Genomic DNA, 17,826 nt, shown 5'->3' with positions numbered 1-17,826 from the left:
GAGGCAAGCTTGCAATCGGGGGGATGGCTCCCCCTTCCCCACCCCATGACTATGCCTCTGTGTAGCTGATGGATCTGTTCCTTTTGCCTATTTACAAGAAGAAATTTATGTCTCACTTTTAAAAAGTAACTGATTGTAACCGTGATTCACTGTGGACCGGCACCGGTCCACAGTGAATCAATTTTTTGTTTACATTTAAAATGCAAAATTTCAAAAACTAAAAGTGCAACAGATCTTGCATTAGAGTCATGTATAGTTTAGATCATGCGGAATCGTGTGACAAAATTTGATGTTTCTATGTTGATTTGAATGTGAATACATGCAAAAATAAACATTTGTGATTCACTGTGCCCCGGTCTCCCCTACTCTTTCCATGGCGGACAAAAACCCAAAAACTAAATTTATTGAAATCTACAAGGCGTCAGGCGTGCCTTGCGGAAGGCGGTAGAGAGCACCAACAAAACAAAAAAGGGAGCAAAGGAAACTGGCCGCTACACCCGCCCCAATGTAACCATGCCATCAAATGGTTATATTTAAGTTAAAGTACACGCACAGAAGTGTGGCCAACATCCAAAAAAAAAATATTAATGTAAGATGACGAGACAGGCTCTAGCGCTACGACTGTGTGATAGAAGACACACAAGATCGAAACAGGCCAACGACACAAAAGTTTGGAATACAATAAAAACGCATGCACACACATAGGCCTAAACGAAAACAGCGATGAAAAACAACAATCCGTCGTACAATTGTCTCTTAATTACTCCACGGCCTCCAACAGGCAAAGTTTTCGCACGTCTCGACGGTAAGTCGAACTTGCCGTTTTAATCTTTACAGTCCGCACCGTACCGTGCTCGTCGGGGTAAGCTTCGATGACACGCGCTTTGGGCCACAGTCCCCTCTTTAACGACTCGTCGACCATCAAGACTAAGTCACCATCGCGAAGATTCCTGGCAGGTTGGAGCCAACGCTGTCGGATTTGTAGTGTTGGCAGATAACTCTTTACCCATCGATTCCAGAACTGACTGGCGAGGTAGTTCACCAGTCGCCAGGACCTCTTGTAGCCATCTGACTTCAAAAATTCGTCCGGTGGTAGAGAATTGTCTATCTTCCCAAGCAAAAGGGCGTTCGGCGTCAAGGCGTCCATGTCGTCCCAGTCGGAACTCACTGGTGTCAAGGGCCGCCCGTTGAGAATGCGCTCCACTTCGGTAACAAATGTCAGAAGTTCTTCATCATCTAAAGCCTTTTCATCAGTTAATGCACATAGGATTTTACGAACCGATCTTATCATTCTCTCCCATACGCCACCTTGATGGCTCGCGGCTGGAGTGTTAAACTTCCATTCGATCCCACGGCAACTCAGCTTGTTGGCAATTAGGTTTGCATTCATCTTCTTCAGACCTTCTTTGAGCAAGCGGTCGGCGCCAACAAAGTTGCTGCCATTGTCACTGACAATCTGATTTGGAGTACCACGGCGACAGGTAAACCTTTGCAAGGCTTGAAGAAAAGAAGCAGTTTCAAGAGAATAAGAGATTTCTAAGTGAATGGCTCTAGTGGCCAGACAGGAGAAAACACAGATGTAACGCTTAACCATGCTTCGACCACGTTTGACGAGGATAGGCCCCATGTAATCTACCCCAGTGCACGAAAATGCCGCATTCCCGGGAGCTACGCGGAACTCTGGAAGGGGTGCCATTATCTGTTGGCCACGAGAGGCGCCAATGCTGCGACATTTTAAGCATTTCCTTAAAAACTTTTTTACTGATGAGTGGCCCTTAACAATCCAAAATTTTTCACGGGTGGCATTAAGTGTGTGTAATGTGCCACAGTGTCCTTCTCTACGATGGAAAAAATCTACAATGAGGCCTGTGACATGATGATTACTAGGCAAGATAATGGGGTGCCTCATTTCCAAGCAAAAAGGTGATCTCTGCAGACGACCCCCAACCCGTAAAATGCCATGCACAATGATGGGACAAAGCTTGCGCAGAGGGGAGAACTTAAGGTTCACAGTAGAAGTATGACTTGAAGCATTAAAGGTCTCGTGATCAGGCAGCTGCGCCACCTCTCTAGCAAAGGTCTGCTTCTGCACAAGCCTCACTATGTCGTCTGCTGCCTCGTCTAGCTCCTGGGCCGTCAAGTTTGCTTTACTTGGTTGCTTAAAGGTACTTCCCTTGACCTTAGATTTCAAGAATTGCTTGAAACGTCGCATCCAAGCCACAGCTCTTTTAAGGCGAAGGTATGAGGAGAAGTGATTCAACAGGCGATCCAGCGCGGTGGTATGATCGTCAGACTGCATGGTTAATGCATTGATGCGATACTGCTTTTTCAACTCGGGATCACTGCTTGCCACAGAAGGCACCGGATTTGGAAAAGAAGGCCAGCCAGTTTCACTCATTTTTAAAAAATCTGGACCCGTAAACCAGTTTCTAGCTTTGTCAACTAAGTCCGGCATGATACCCCTAGAAGCTAGGTCACTTGGATTGTCTGTGGTATTGACATACCGCCATTGAGAAGGTTCTGACCCAGAGTGGATGGCAGCAATTCTGTTAGCAACAAAAACCTGAAACCTAGTTGAAGTATTTTGAATGTACTGCAGCACCGAAGTTGAATCTGTCCAAAAGGTTGTGGTACTGATCACTACATCAAGCTCTTTCCTGAGAAAAGTAGCAAGTTTTACTCCAACCACAGCAGCAGTGAGCTCCAACCGAGGAATGGTCTGAGACTTTAAAGGGGCTACTCTCGATTTTCCCATAAGAAAGGAAACCTGCACATTGTCACAACTGTCAACCACTCGCAAGTAAGCCACTGCGCCATAACCTGTCTGACTCGCATCACAAAAACAGTGTAATTGAGCATTGCTGTCAACTGCTAAACTGGTATTGCAGAGGCAGCGTGGGATAGAGATGCCCTCCAACTGAGGGAGGCGACTAAGCCATTGTTCCCAGATTTTATGCTGATTTGACGGAATAGTCTCATCCCAACCCAGGCCATCAGCACACAACTTTTGCATGAGTACCTTCACAGGGAGGACAAAGGGCTGCACGATGCCTAAAGGGTCATACAATTGGCTAACCATCGATAGAATTCCTCGACGGGTGGCTGGGCGTGGCTGAATGTTGACCTTAATGACAAGACTGTCTGTCTGGGTGTTCCAGTGCACGCCCAAGGTCTTCTCGTCCTCTGTTGCCTCCAAGTCCAAGTTGATGCTGGCTGATGAACAGTCTTCACTTGGAAAGGCCTCTAGTACCTTACTCGAATTGCTTCGCAGTTTTACAAGATCAAACCCACCACACTTTAATAAGGCCCGCAACTGAGTTACAATCAGTACGGCTTCAGGGACACTTTTAAAAGATTTGAGAAAGTCATCTACATAGAAATTTCGACGAATAGCATCTAACACAACGGGTCCCATGTTCAGCATGTTGTCAGTCGCAACCTTTCTTAAAGCAAACCCACAACAACTGGGAGATGAGACTGCACCGAAAAGATGAACCAGCATTTGATAATCTTCTGGGTCCCTAGACAGGTCGCCATCGGGCCACCAAAGAAACCTAAGGCTGTCACTATCGTTAGGGGGCACCAACACCTGATGAAACATTGACTTTATGTCCCCTACCACCACAAATGGATTAGTGCGGAAACGGTTAAGAACTCCAACAAGGTTGCTGGTGTGGTCTGGTCCAGATAACAATGCCCCATTCAATGATTTTCCTTTGTATTGGGCTGCGCAGTCAAAGACAACTCTGAATTTTCCACTGGTTGAATGGTGGGGAATGTACCAGGTTTTATTTGTTGGTGCCAATCGGTCTTCAGGAACCTTTTGTGCATGTCCGTTTATGATATACCCAGAAAGTTTATCCTTGTATTGTTGAAATAACCCATCATCTTTTAAAAATCTCTGCTTTAAATACATCAATCTCTTGTAAGCTATAACACGATTGAATGGTAACTCTGTGTTTTCTGACTTCCAGGGCAAGGCAATCTCATAGTGGCTTTCTACTCTTTTCACTGACTTCTCCATTAGCGAAACAGCCTTTTTGTCATTGATGGAAAGAGAAAAACCATCAACGTCAGGGCCATCATTGAAGTCATGGTTATACATACGTTCCATCTGAGCATGGAGAAGAGAGCTGTCTTTATGAATGAAGTTAACATACGCCAAGCTACTGTTAGAAGCTTGGTCATTAATCGGGCCTACCAGAGTCCATCCAAGTTCAGTCTTCAATGCTACAGGACCTCCAAGCGGACTTTCTCTGCGCTCCAGTGAACGGTGGGCAACTTGAACATCTGCACCGATCAAGATTTCCACTTTCTCACCCACAAGCTCTGGGAATCTTACATCGTTCAAGTATGCCCGTCCTTTCGTGTCCCTCATTGTAGGGATGCTGTCACTTAACTCTGGTAGGTTCGCAACAACAAGTACATTTTTCAAGGGCACCACAGTGCTCTCATTGATGCCTTTAACCAAAAAGGAAAGCCTGTATCCTTGCTCTACACAGGTGCCACTTACAGTAGAAAGAGAGTACTTCACACTTTGTCCTTTCATTTGCAGCCGATCCATTAAACTAGTGGAGCACAATGTGGTATTAGACCCCTCATCCAAAAACGCATATGTGTTAATACAATGCTGGCTATCACTTCCGTACACTGTGACAGGAACAACCTTTAACTTCACCATACCATCCCCTCGAGAACACACATCGCTACTTGCACAAGTGACCGCTACGTCTTCAGTACCACCTTCAATAATCATGTTTGTGGACACCCTTGGATGCCCTTCATTCCCACCATGCAAGGGGCCTTGCTCTCCTTCTCTCCCATGAGATCTTCCGTTATGAAGCAGGGAGTGATGTTTCTCTGGACAAATCCCACACTTGCTATTGCTTTGGCAACGGCGAACGAAGTGGTCTCCTAGACAGTTGAAGCACAACCGATGGTCCAACACCAACTTCCATTTTGATCTTTGAGGCATATGCTGGAATGTTTTGCAGTCAGCTAACATGTGATTTTCGCTGCAAACCATACAATTAGATCTCTCTATTGGTGCGCCATGGGTGAAGTATGAGGATGCCCCTGTACTCCGCCAGTTAGATGCATCCGGCTTCATTTTATCTTTCCTTTGGCCAATCAATTGACCAAGAAAGCTTCGGTCAATTTCGGCGCGAGCTTGAAGAAACTCCATGAGGTCGAAGAATTTAACCCGGTGACCGGCTCCTAACAGCGAACTTGCTTTGCTAGCAAAAGCCTGCTGCAGATGGACTGGAAGCCTGCTGAAGATCTTTCCAATTGTCTGTTGTGTATCCAGATCAGACATCTCATAACCCTTGCAAGCCATTTCACAATTTCTCATCTCCCTGGCCAATCTGTTTATACCAGCAGGATCATTGGCCCTGATTGGTGGACCTTCAGTTAACTTGCTTACATAAGCACCAACAATGGTATGCCGTTGGCCATAGTGGGACTCCAGTAACTTCCTTGCTTCTTGGTAGCCATGCTCAGAAGAGAAACACAGTACACAGCTCGCAATGCAATCTCTTGCATCACCTGTACAGGAAGATATAAGTCGATCCAGTTTAACAGCTGGATCCAACACACCTCGTATGACAAAGGAATCAAAATGAGAAATGAATTGATGGTACTTAGTAGGCGTACCATCAAACAATTCTTCCTCACGCAAGGATTGGCTATGATATTGCATGGAACTAGCCATGCTGTAAATAGCGTTGGCTAAGGAATGTGACTCACCAAGACTGGGTGCTTGTAAGCTTGACCCACAAGGCGTACCGCATGTGGCAGAATTGACAGATTCTGGTGTCCATGAGTGGTAAACACCTGACGACTGTTCACCAGTTGCAGGTACTGGCAACTGCTTGTCGTTTTGGTGAGACTTTGGGTCGTCGCAGCAAGAAGTCCAACTTTCAGGCCTCCCCCCTGTTTGGTCGAGAGTAATAAAGTCACTTTTATCGGTCGCTTTGGGGGATTTTTTTAAGACTTGTTTTGGATTTGTTTGACTCGCAGACACTGATGGAGAAGTAGATTGGTTTTGGTTAGGGGCACTTAGCTCATACTCTAGTATGGCTTCACGAGCCAATCTACGCATTCTTTCCCTGGTGCCGCTAGAGGGACAAAAGGGTTTATCTACCTGATTGAGAGATGAGTGCATGGCACTAGGGCCAACAGCCTTATGTTGTTTTGTATATGTCGCACACCGGTTATCCATTGCCAGTTTCAGTGAATTCAACCTCTCACACTGAGCTCTGACAATGGATTTCCTTTCCATGTGCACATTGTCCGAAGGAATGGCACTCATAAGATCCAAGCAAGCACACATTGTGTTACTATGGCTATCGAAAAAATCTTTTTCTAGTTCTCTGACCTTAGGAGCGCTAAAGCCATCAGCTATGGCAGCTAAAACATTTCTTTCAGATTCGAGCAATCCCCTCATTTTAGTATTGTATATTGCTTCTAACTTGGAAAGTCTACTACCAAAGGGGCAATTAGGAGTTGTCTGATACATGTTTAAATGAATTCAGACCTAATGAAGTAGTTTAAACTTTAAACCAACAAAGGATATGTCCTACTGTTAAATTTAAATGATGTAGAAACCCTGTCTACAGAGACTATTTGAAATGAGCACTAGCAAACTTGTATGAAAATGCAGTTTATGAATGGGAGCTAGCAAATATGTGCAACAAAGGCAAAAACTTGGTCACCCAGGTCGTACATGGCCGAGAGGCATAAAGGAAAGAAAGTACACAAACAAGGATGAAAAACAAAAGGTTCAAACCTAAGCAAATACCAAATCACCAGGTAACACCAAACAGGAATCAGAGAACAATAGCCAACAATGGCGTTTATGACAAATTAATTGTGTCTTTCAGCAGGTGATCAAAAACTGATTTAAATTTAACAATGTTCCAGTGCTGAAACATAAAAACAATATTAAAAGATTAAAACACACATTTACTTACAGTACTCTTTCCATGGCGGACAAAAACCCAAAAACTAAATTTATTGAAATCTACAACGCGTCAGGCGTGCCTTGCGGAAGGCGGTAGAGAGCACCAACAAAACAAAAAAGGGAGCAAAGGAAACTGGCCGCTACAAGCCAAAACGACTGAATTTGCCAAGAATGCTGAAACAGATAAAATTTCTTGTTCAATAGCACAATACAGAAACACGTTGACGAAATGAAGAGATTTGCAAGATACAAAGTTTAAAAAACGCACAAACTTGTCTACCTGTCCATTCATCATTGCAACATAATAATTAGCTTTAGGCTACTATAATTATTCATGACAGGACCGGTAACTTTCGCTGTCGAGTGCAACATAAGGGAAGCTAGGGTTGGTTGGATTATTTTCCAGGAAAGTCTACGCAACAAACGTTTTACAATTCAAAGTAAAAAGTTTTTCAATAACCTTGATTAACCTGTTCTCTAACAGGGATGATAAAGAAAAACTCACACGTTCAAATATTTGTCATAATGTTAATTTTATGAACACCAGTCAAACGTTCCTCCAAACCCCTGGTGCTTGTTGGAACATTACTTTTTCTCAACAAACTAATCGCAAAAAGGAGCATATTATTGTATTTTCATTCAAAACAGGATTCAGTGCCGGTTTTTGGGGTGTGCAAACCGTGCGATCGCACAGGGCCCGCAATTTACTCAGAAAATGCAGTAATTTTTATCATTTCCAATGGAAAAAATTCAATTCGATTCACAAGCAAGTACCGGTATCCTTGAAGTCAGTTGCGGCTTTACGGTGAGGCACTGCACACCGCAATAGCTCTACTGAAAAGCACAAGTGAGTACTTGAGAGCATATCGTACCACAGGATTTGAAAAAGCTGTTGAAGCAGCAGTTGAGATAGCACCCCATTTTGATGCTGAGGCTAGTTTTTCTGAAGAAAATGAGAAGAGGACAAGAAGGAAGAGATGATGTTTTGATTATGAGGGAGATGATGAGCCACTAGCTCCAGAGGAAAAATTCAAAGTTGATTATTTTTATGTACTTAGGCTATTGATCAAGCCATCACAAAACTTGAATAACGGTTTGAGCAGATGGTGAAATTTGATAGCAAATATGGGTTTTTGCATCAACTTATATCAAGTAAACTGTTAGATATAGAGGATCTAAGCGAAGGTGTGGCTGCTGATTTTGAAAGCGATGTTTCATTTGATGATCTTAGCACTGAAATTATAAGCTTTCAGGGTTTGTATGCTGAGCACCGAACTGATGCAGACACTGCTCTGTCTCTTCTTCAGTACATTCACGACCACCACTTGCATGAGATTTACCCCACCTTAAACATCATTCTGAGAATGTATTTGACGGTTCCTGTAACAGTAGCTTCAGGAAAGCGATCATTTTCTAAGTTGAAGCTCATCAAGGATTATTTACGTTCTTCAATGTCCCAAAGCCGGCTCTCGGGCCTGGCGTTGATATCAATTGAGCACAAAATTGGACGTTCAATCGACTCTATCATCATGACAGCACCGAAAAGTGTCTTTCACAGATAGATTTTGGATTAAAATTTGCCACTGAATGCAATGAATTTATCAAACAAAGCGAAAATCGAAAGATTGAAGTGGACAATTTAAAACTAAGATGTAAAAAACAGGTTTCAAGAAGCAATTGATCAATAGAAGGAAAGCGTTGGTAATCGCCTTCCCTCTGCCAAAGACACATTTATAAATGTATCAAAATTAAGCCCAAAAGAGGTGCTGAGTCAAGCTTCGCGAGTTCCGTTTTTAGAGCTGCCCATGCTTCACATCGTCGAAGAAAAAAATGATGTTGTGGAAGAACAATACAGAAAGATCTTAGTTGTCGACTGAAGTGAAGAATCTTACTTTCAGTATCATGAACTTGCTTCAGTTGACAGGGAGCAGTTTTGGACAGGAGTACGCCTGCACCAATCATTTAAAGACCTTTCAATGTATGCATTGACGTGTCTGGCTACTCCTGTCAGCAATGCGGTTGTAGAGAGGGTGTTTTCTCTTGCATCATCGACAAAAACAAAGCCACGTAGTTGCATGCAGCTGTTGGATGATTTACTCTGGATATGCGTGGAAATGATTTTGTCGAAAAGATGTTCTTTGATTCTTTATTTTCGGATTTTAGTCAAGTGACAAGCATATTATGTTCCGTCATAAACGGGCCCTTCCATCGTTTTTCTTTGTCTCTTATAAGAATCTCCTTCAGTCTCAAGCTTTGCCTCAAGCAGGAAAAATAGATCAAAATGAAATTTGACTGATCAGTGTAATAATTACTGAAAAGACTGGGTGACCGTGTAGCAGAGGTCGATTGCACCAGGGAGCTAATATTTTTACATTGTATGATACACCAGGAAGTGCTATGTAAAAGTGTGCTTAACATGAAACATGTTGTGAATCCAGTTGTGAAAGCTGTTAATTTCGTCAGGGGGGGGGGGGGGGTCTAAATCACAGACAGTTTATCAAACTTCAGGGAGAATGCGGCTCGGATCACAGTGATGTTTTGTATCATACCCCTTTTTACCGCCTGCTAGGGATAGGATGATGAGCACCTTCACGTGGTCCCTCCTGTGAGTAGCCGAGTTCAACTACAAATGAAAAGGCGAAACGAAGCTCATCAAAAAGTCAGAGAAAAAGACTACTACTACTACCGCCTGTTAAATCAAATAGTGGGGGAAAAATGTTATGTTTTACTGGTATGAAGTTATGGAGTGACATTTCTAATGAACAGAAAGATAATACAGTACATATAATGTCTTTATAGCTAAGTACAAAGGTTTTCTTCTTGGTCAATATGGTAATTAATTCATATTTGCTTTAATGTTGATATTTCTTTTCTTTTTTTCTGTATTGGTGTTCATATTTCCGTTTTTTTTTTGTTTTTTTTACTGCGATTATTTTTTTGTTTGTTTTTTTATTACTGTGTTACCTGCAACAGGCTAGGGTGGCAGCTGACATAGATGACCTTACAGGTCTTTCGTTGCCATCCTGTTGTGCTGATAGACACTCAATTTGTATGTACTTTAGTTTGTTTATCACCAGCAAAACAATAAACTGAACTGAACTCATACTGCTGTACGGTGGTTGAATTTGGGGAAAGTTCTGGGACCTGCAAACAGAAATATTACGGTTTTTGGAGAGAAAAGAGAAAGGTAGGCTACAGAACATCCTCAACTTAGAAATTCCAAATGGCTATCAGATCTGGCGTTTTTAGTTGAACATATGAATGTATCTCTTTGAACATATAAATGAATTGAACACCAGACTTCAAGGGAAGGGCACTTTTGCTCACGAAATGTACTCAACAGTGAAGGCATTCAGGGCAAAGCTAAAACTGTTTTCTCGCCAGCTCAATCAGAATATCACAACACACTTTTCAACAGTCGAAACTATGGCACACCAGATGATGACAATTGAGAAGTCCACCAGAAATTGACAAGATATCTGCACTAGACAATGAAATTAGTCGTCGTTTTGCAGACTTACAGAAACTTTCTGCTGAGTTTGATATCTTGTCATCACCTTTTACAACTGACTTTGAAAAGGTGCTGGATGCTCTACATCTGGAATAGATTGATTTGCAGTGTTGAGTGTGTGACTCTGCCCTGAAAGAGATATTCCAATCTAAAAGCAGTGGCAAATTTTATGCGTCACTGAATGAGTCCAAGTTTGCCAATCTGAGAAAGATGGCCATGAAATTACTTGTTCTGTTCGGGTACACATACATTGGCGAGCAAACATTTTCGACCATGAACATTAACAAGACAAAGCTGCCAGCCAATCTCACTGATGTTCACGTGCAGTCTTTACTGAGGGTTTCTACGTCCGACATGCAGCCAGAGTTCAAAGAACTTGTTGACAACTTTGATCGACAGATGTTTCATTGACTTCAGCAGCTATTGAAGTACATTACGTTAATAAAATCATTAAATACTGTTTTTGGTCTCTATGCTTTAAACTTAAAGTTTACATTACATTAAACACGATTTATTCCTTGTCTAGGTAGATAAATACGCGATTAATGTACCGATTCATGAATCCAGCCCGCCAAGTACTTCATTTTCCCATATCAGGCCGCCGACTGGAGAAGTTGCCTGCCCCTGCTCTACAAGCATGCGAAACTGCCCGGATTAAGCTCTGCAAGAAGCTTTCCCAGTCCGAGGATAAAGATTCAATCAATCAATACACTGCAATTAAAAAATTAACAAGCGCCAACTTTAAAAAATTAACAAGCTCCACCCCCTAAATGAATATCTATTTTCAAAATTTCATTAAAAAAAATGCAATTTTCTTAACTTTTTGAGTTTTATTTAAAAAGTAGCAGTTTTAACGTTCTGCAAATTTACACGTTTACATGATTCTATTCGAGGAAAGCTACACCCCCTGCCAATTCCCAATAATAAAAGCAACATTTTTCAATTACTCAAGATTTCAATTGGAGTGTACTGTCAATCATCTACTTCATGCTTTAATTTCTACTTTGTTATCTACTTCATGCAGTAATATTGCGTGTCAATGCGTGACAAACTGTGAGGCGGGAATTTATTCGTCTGACATAGGAGTTGCTTATTACATCATAGAAAAAATTACGAAAAGTCGTCCAGTAAAAGTTTTCGCCGACATTCCAGTTTTATTCAGCTTATAGATGCCACCGAAAAAGCGTTCAAAATTGCAGCCCTCCATTGAGTCACTTTTTGTTGTGTCTACTCAGGATTTCAGCCAGCATGAAAGTGACCAAACGCCTGAACGAAACGAAAGTGTGCCACTGCCAAAAAGCGTTAGCACGATCAGGAAGGTGGAAGAACCGAGCACGAGCAGGATAATCGCTGTTGAAGGGAGAAGCTATCAAAAATCGTGGGAGAGCAAATTCCCGTGGCTAGAATACGATAGATGCAAAGATAGAGCATTCTGTCCGATTTACAACTATGTCGCAACTGCTTGATCTATTTGCAAGCAATGAAATAATTTCATTAATGCTTCAAACGTGGTCTGCATTGTGAAAATATGCTTATCGTTGCCTTCCACCACCTGCGAGGCGGAGCGATCGTTTAGTGCTTTCAGGCGCATAAAAACCTACTTGCGATCTACCATGACGCAACAGCGATTGAGCCACGTCCTAATTTTAAATGTTTATCAAGCTGAAGCTTCACGGTTACAACTTGACCAGTTGATTAACAGTTGGATTGACAGAGCTGCTGTTCGCAAAAATTCTTTTGCCAAATGTTAGGTGTCAGTGCAGCAACGTAACAATAAAATTCACGACATACCCCCTGAGCTTTGTTTTAAAGTTGCTTTGTAAATTATCGAGCTACAAATCAGGTGTGAAAAGACAATGGAATCTACGAAACACGCTTAGTAAAAATCAAACAAAAACATGCAGTTTGAAAGTTTTTAGGTTGGCATATTGTGCTATCCGCCACCCCGTGCATAAATAAAAGTCGGCGCCTATGCTTCCACCGATATCAAAACAGTGTTTATTTTAACACTACAGTACACAAGTGATATGCATGCCATATGGCTATTGCAATTTGAATTTTTTTTTTATAAAATTACAGGTGCAAGTGCGACAACTGTGATATCCTTCCAACAGTAGCGGAATGCAGGTGTTGCACCGAAATAGAGTGCATTACCCGAAAAGTAAGAGAAGGACGGGAGACGTATGGCATCGAAATAAAGTGCATAACAGAGCACCCTGGGTTTCAGGCAGCCTGTCTCAATGTGGATGTGTTAGAAATTGCCTGGCTGCAGTACAAGCAGCAGTATGGAGTTGATGGGGCTGCTTAACATAAGCACCATAGGCAAATTGCATATAGGCAATTAGCCCGTTGGTGTTGGGGGTACCTTGGTCAAAACCTTAGAGTGGTTCTTCCAGCATGCGCAGTGACTGGAACAATGGGAGCCATTAAAGTGCTTTTTTGTAGAAGAATCAAAGACAGATAAGGTTGACGGTGCTTCGTCTATTTATGAAACCATGAACACTCCAGGTACAAAGCATATGCTTTTGTTTCTGCACTTTGTTTAAAAAAAGTTGACATTATGAGCTTAGAATTTTGATTGCACCAAGTCTTCAATACGACTGCTGATGAAAATCGTTATATTTTGAGCTACATGAAAGAGAATATTGTGGATTCGTCCCAACTGGGTGACATTAACCCTACAACTCCAAATAATTATGTACAAATTGTATGATGAGATTACTGTTGGTGGGCGGTGTGAAGCCATATTATTACCAGAACCTTTGGGGAAAAAAGATAAGAAATTCCGCATGGATATTTTGTCATTTTTGGTGGAATTATGTAACCAAATTAAAATGAGATTTTCATTCTCTGAAACAAGAATTTCGGCCCAGCTGCAAACAATTGACCGAAAAATTGCTACATCCCGTTCTAGAAAGGTGAAATCCTTGCTCCTTGGTAGCATTGGCCAGCAACTTTCATTCTTTTGTTAATGCAGAAGATTTAGATGATTTGCAAGAAGAATGGGGAGCTTTGCCTCAAGCATGCAATGCTCTCCATGATAGTGATAAACTTAGCCCACCAGAGGTTTGGCTAAAACTGAAAATGGACAGCCAAGGTTTAAAACTTTGGCAAAAATGATGTGCTGTCTGTTAGCATTACCACATTATACTGCATGTGTTGAAAGGCTATTTTCTCAAGTAAACATTGTAAAAACAAAATTAACCAATTGGCAATAGTATGCAATGCATGCATCAACTGTTGCCAACAGACTTCTTGCCAAGCAAGAAATTACAAGGAATAACACAGAGTGTTATTCTTAGAAACCAACCAAGAATTTGATACCTGATGCAAAGTCAAAAAAGTCTTATCAAGTCATCAGCGATATGCCAAGTCTTTTCCAGAAAATGGAGATTGTGATGCTGTTTATGAAATTTATACAGAGCCAGACAAGCTTTTGTAACTGTATTTTGTGGATCATTAATTTGTTGCTAATTTGTAAGTACATGTTTGGTAAAGAGGTCAATAATAGCATTTCTGCTATATTTGATAATATGAGAATGCTTGTATGCAGTTTCTTAACATAACTTGCAACATCCCAATACAGTAGACTCTGCTTAACTGGCTCATGGATAACTGGATGATTTGGTTAGCTGGATCATAAGTCCTGAATCACATGTGCATTTTCAATGTATATGTATGCCGCTTTTCTGGATCACTTTTTTTCATATAATTGGATCACTTTTGCACCAAAACAGACAGTAAAATCCCATAATTCACATGTCATTGATCACACGCAACAAATGGACGAATGTGAACTGGCCACTGCATGTGAACTGGCAAAAGTTACACTTTTGGATGGGATTCTGCTCATGAGGGCAGCCTGGGAAGAAATTGATTCAGTCACAATTAGAAACTGGTGGGTGAAAGCTGAATTGAAAATGGGCCCTCGTGAAATACCTGCCCACACTTCTCAAATGACTGCTCCTTCTGAGCTACCAATGAACCAAAGCCAATGGGAAGATTTTATCAAAGCTGATGATGACCTGGAAGTTGGACATGTAGGAAGAAATTGTGGATACTGTGCGAGCTCACCATGAAGATGAAAACAAAAAAGATGAAGAGGAAGATTATGAAGATAAGGATTAAGGAACCTAACTATTACAGAGACCAGCAATGCATTGAATGCTCTCAAACGGAGTATGCTGGGATGACGTTTTGCAGACCATGACAATCTGTTGGCAAAGTTGGAAAAACATCAAGCCAAGTACTTACAGCTGAATTGAAACAGGCGACTATATTGCGTTTTATTCAGCAGAAATAATACTGTATTGGTATTTTAATACAATATAAATAAATCTTACTGTAGGCCTAGTGATTATTAATTCTTAATTCATTATTTCTTTTAGAACTGGCTTGCTTTGATGACTAAATAAAATTTGATCGTGTTTTAAATTCAGTACTGTATCTTTTTGGCTAACTGAATCAGAAGCCCTCTGCTTGAAAGTGATCCAGTTAAGCGGAGTCTACTGTATAATATAACTTTTACAGTACAAAAAGCCAATCAGATCATCCCCTTTCTCGATGTCGAAATCAAAATTAGTAGTACGGTAACAAATTTGATACTTGGGTTTGGCAAAAACCAACCAATACTAACATTCTTCAGAATTTCAATGCTATATGCCCTTCTAAGTACAAGTCTGGATTGATAAAGTGCCGATTGAACATGAGACAATTGCTCCAATTCTGATTGTTTTAATAATGAAGTCAATCGATTACGTTCTTATTTTAATACTAACAACTCTCCTTGTGAAGAGAGGGGCGTTCTTCCCGGCTTTCAGCACAAGGCTGAGCACTCGCTAGTACAGCGAGCAGCTGCGATTCGCTAACCATAACGGTGTAGCTTCCACGCAAGCCATTCAGACTTTCCAATCAACGATATGTTTCTCGGCAGCCGATTTCTGGCAGTCAATTCTTGCTACAAATCGGCTGCCGAGAAACATAACAACTCTCCTTCATGGTTTTTTAATAAAATGCTGCTAGGGTTTTTGGATTCATGTTCTACGTACTCTCAGATGGAGGAACGTGAACACAATATAAAAAAACTTTATCACTGTCCCTTTTATTGGTAAAGAATCCAAACGTTTTGTCAAAAATATGTCTAATTTTATTAAATTGAAGTTCAACAATGATATTATTCCTGTGTATAAAACATTTAAAGTTGGTTATTAGTTTCAGCTTAAATCTGAAACTCCAACCTTTCTGTGTTCAAATGTCATGTACATTGTACAAGTTCACTTGTTTGCACGACGCGGACTCGGTATGTCTATGCAACATTTAGCCACTAGATGGAGGGAGCATTTGGATTTAACTGAGCTCTCAACAGAAAAAGCACCAATGATTGGCTATATATACTCGATTGTCAAACAATAAACCATCCCTAGAGTCTTTTAGAATTGTACGCAAATGCTTCACCGAATTTGATACTAAAATCCATGGGGTTTTGCTCATAAAATCTTGCAATCCTCGCCTCAATAGGCAATTGTGTATGTAGATCAGATCTGTAATTTCATTTATGAAGAACATCGGTCAGTTAGTTACTTGAAAAGGGTAAACATGAGTATGGCCGAAAACATTTGTGATTTTTAGTTTATTTTCATGTTGTTATGTTAAATGCTGTTTGGTTGTTTTATTTGTCTTGAGGTTTTATTTGTCTACTTTGTAAGTATTGTTTATGAAAGTGGTTTGTATGTTGGGATAGTGAAGTTTTTGTAAATTATCACGCTTTGTAATAATGTTTTCAAGTGCTTGTTATTCTTTGCCCCCGTATTAAGTTTTTACACTGACTTTCTTTTTGTTGCAACAAATGATATAGGATTGAATATGTTGAAATATTTAAAGTGTTGGTGTAACTGTAATAGTCTATGTCGGAACTATTTTTGGATGAAGTCCAAAAATAGGGTTCGAGGAAAGGTCCCCCGGCTGAGGGGAGCCAGGCTGTGGAGTCGAGGTGCCTGTGGAAGGAAAGTGTAGATCAAAAATTTGTGGACTGTAACATCTGTCCGCAAAATTAAAAATGGCACAACGGGCTAGGGAGACGCAAGCTTAACTTTCCTCACGCAAGAATATATTGCTGCTTGAGTTAATTTACAAGTGTTCATTTGGCCCTCAGAGCAATTTCAGTTTGAAATCGTTGATCTAAAGCAGTGGTTCCCAAACTGTGGTACGCGTACCACTAGTGGTACGCGAAGGTCTTTCAGATGGTACGCGAGAAACTCACTGAAGTTGACACGTGGATGTCCATGGTTGACAGCAGTTAAAATAAAATAATACAATTTGCAATTTTGCGCAAACTTTCTGATTACTCAATGTGCATTATTGTGTCATAATTAATTTTATTCGTAGGAGATTCAAGTATTTATTACGCAACATGTAGGTCAGTGGCTTACTTTTCGTTTCGACGTTTTTAAAAACATTGTTGGACTTGCAACGCACTCAGCGTCAGCGATAGGAATTTCAGTCATTTTTATTTATTTGTGTCTCTGTAGCCTTTATTTGTCGCGCAACGAAATGAATTTAGAATTGCGCTATGTGATTGTTAAACCATAAGCATTTGCAACAGTTTCGTAATGATGAGTTCTCATGCGCATGTCAGGCAATAACAATATCTGTGAGCACTTTATCATGCAATGGAGCTTAGATACGAAGCGGAATCATTGTGCGACGCTCTTGAAAATTGAAACTACGCACCAACAGCGTGGCAACGTACAGTTTGAGAACCTCTGACCAGGGTTGTTTAACAGAAAAGCCAAAACTTTTCAGTGTTCAATGTTGCTACTGATAGTAGCAGCAGTAGTGCACCCTATTTGTTGGTCTTCTACTAATTCGACAGCTCAACAGCTTACTGTAATTATATTTAGACTAATATTAAAATCTTTTAGTCTTAAAGCGCTGTGCTAATATTTGTTAAAAATTTCTTGCCTTTTATTGTATATTTTTGAGATTTTTTGGTTGTAGCGGTTGGTGGTACGCGAGCACTGTATGAACCTGCTAAATGGTACGCGAATAGAAAAAGTTTGGGAACCACTGATCTAAAGTGATATATATATTATCAGAGCTTTTCTGAACAAAACAAGTGTTTAGTTCAATTGATTTAAAATGAAAAATTTAATATTGCTTGTAGGGTCTCAGAAAATGTTATCACAACACTGAATGCCACAAATATATCGAGGATTACATAGGTAAATCCACGGAAAACACAATTTTTCATTGGGGACGTTTAGTGTCTTTCACATTGAATGGTTTTGGTAACCTAAAAACGATGTCACTAAGGTGATGACTAAGGGTCAGAAATAAAACAGAACTGAACGGA

General features: G+C 40.8%; 1 protein-coding gene across 1 annotated transcript; it reads right to left on the bottom strand.

Annotated features, from left to right (window-relative positions):
• Nucleotides 1-760: 760 nt before the first annotated feature.
• Nucleotides 761-6,520, bottom strand: LOC145776189 (uncharacterized). Its single transcript, XM_082587592.1, has one exon. It carries the CDS (start codon nucleotides 6,518-6,520, stop codon nucleotides 761-763), a length of 5,760 nt encoding a protein of 1,919 aa, XP_082443718.1.
• Nucleotides 6,521-17,826: the final 11,306 nt, after the last annotated feature.

The sequence above is a fragment of the Aplidium turbinatum genome, chromosome 8 (assembly GCF_918807975.1).
Source record: "Aplidium turbinatum chromosome 8, kaAplTurb1.1, whole genome shotgun sequence".
NCBI lineage: Eukaryota > Metazoa > Chordata > Ascidiacea > Aplousobranchia > Polyclinidae > Aplidium > Aplidium turbinatum.
This window is presented reverse-complemented; position numbering and strand designations above follow the sequence as displayed.

Coding starts and splice junctions, on each gene's coding strand:
- LOC145776189 (XM_082587592.1), bottom strand. CDS start 6,520: ATGTATCAGACAACTCCTAATTGCCCCTTTGGTAGTAGACTTTCCAAG.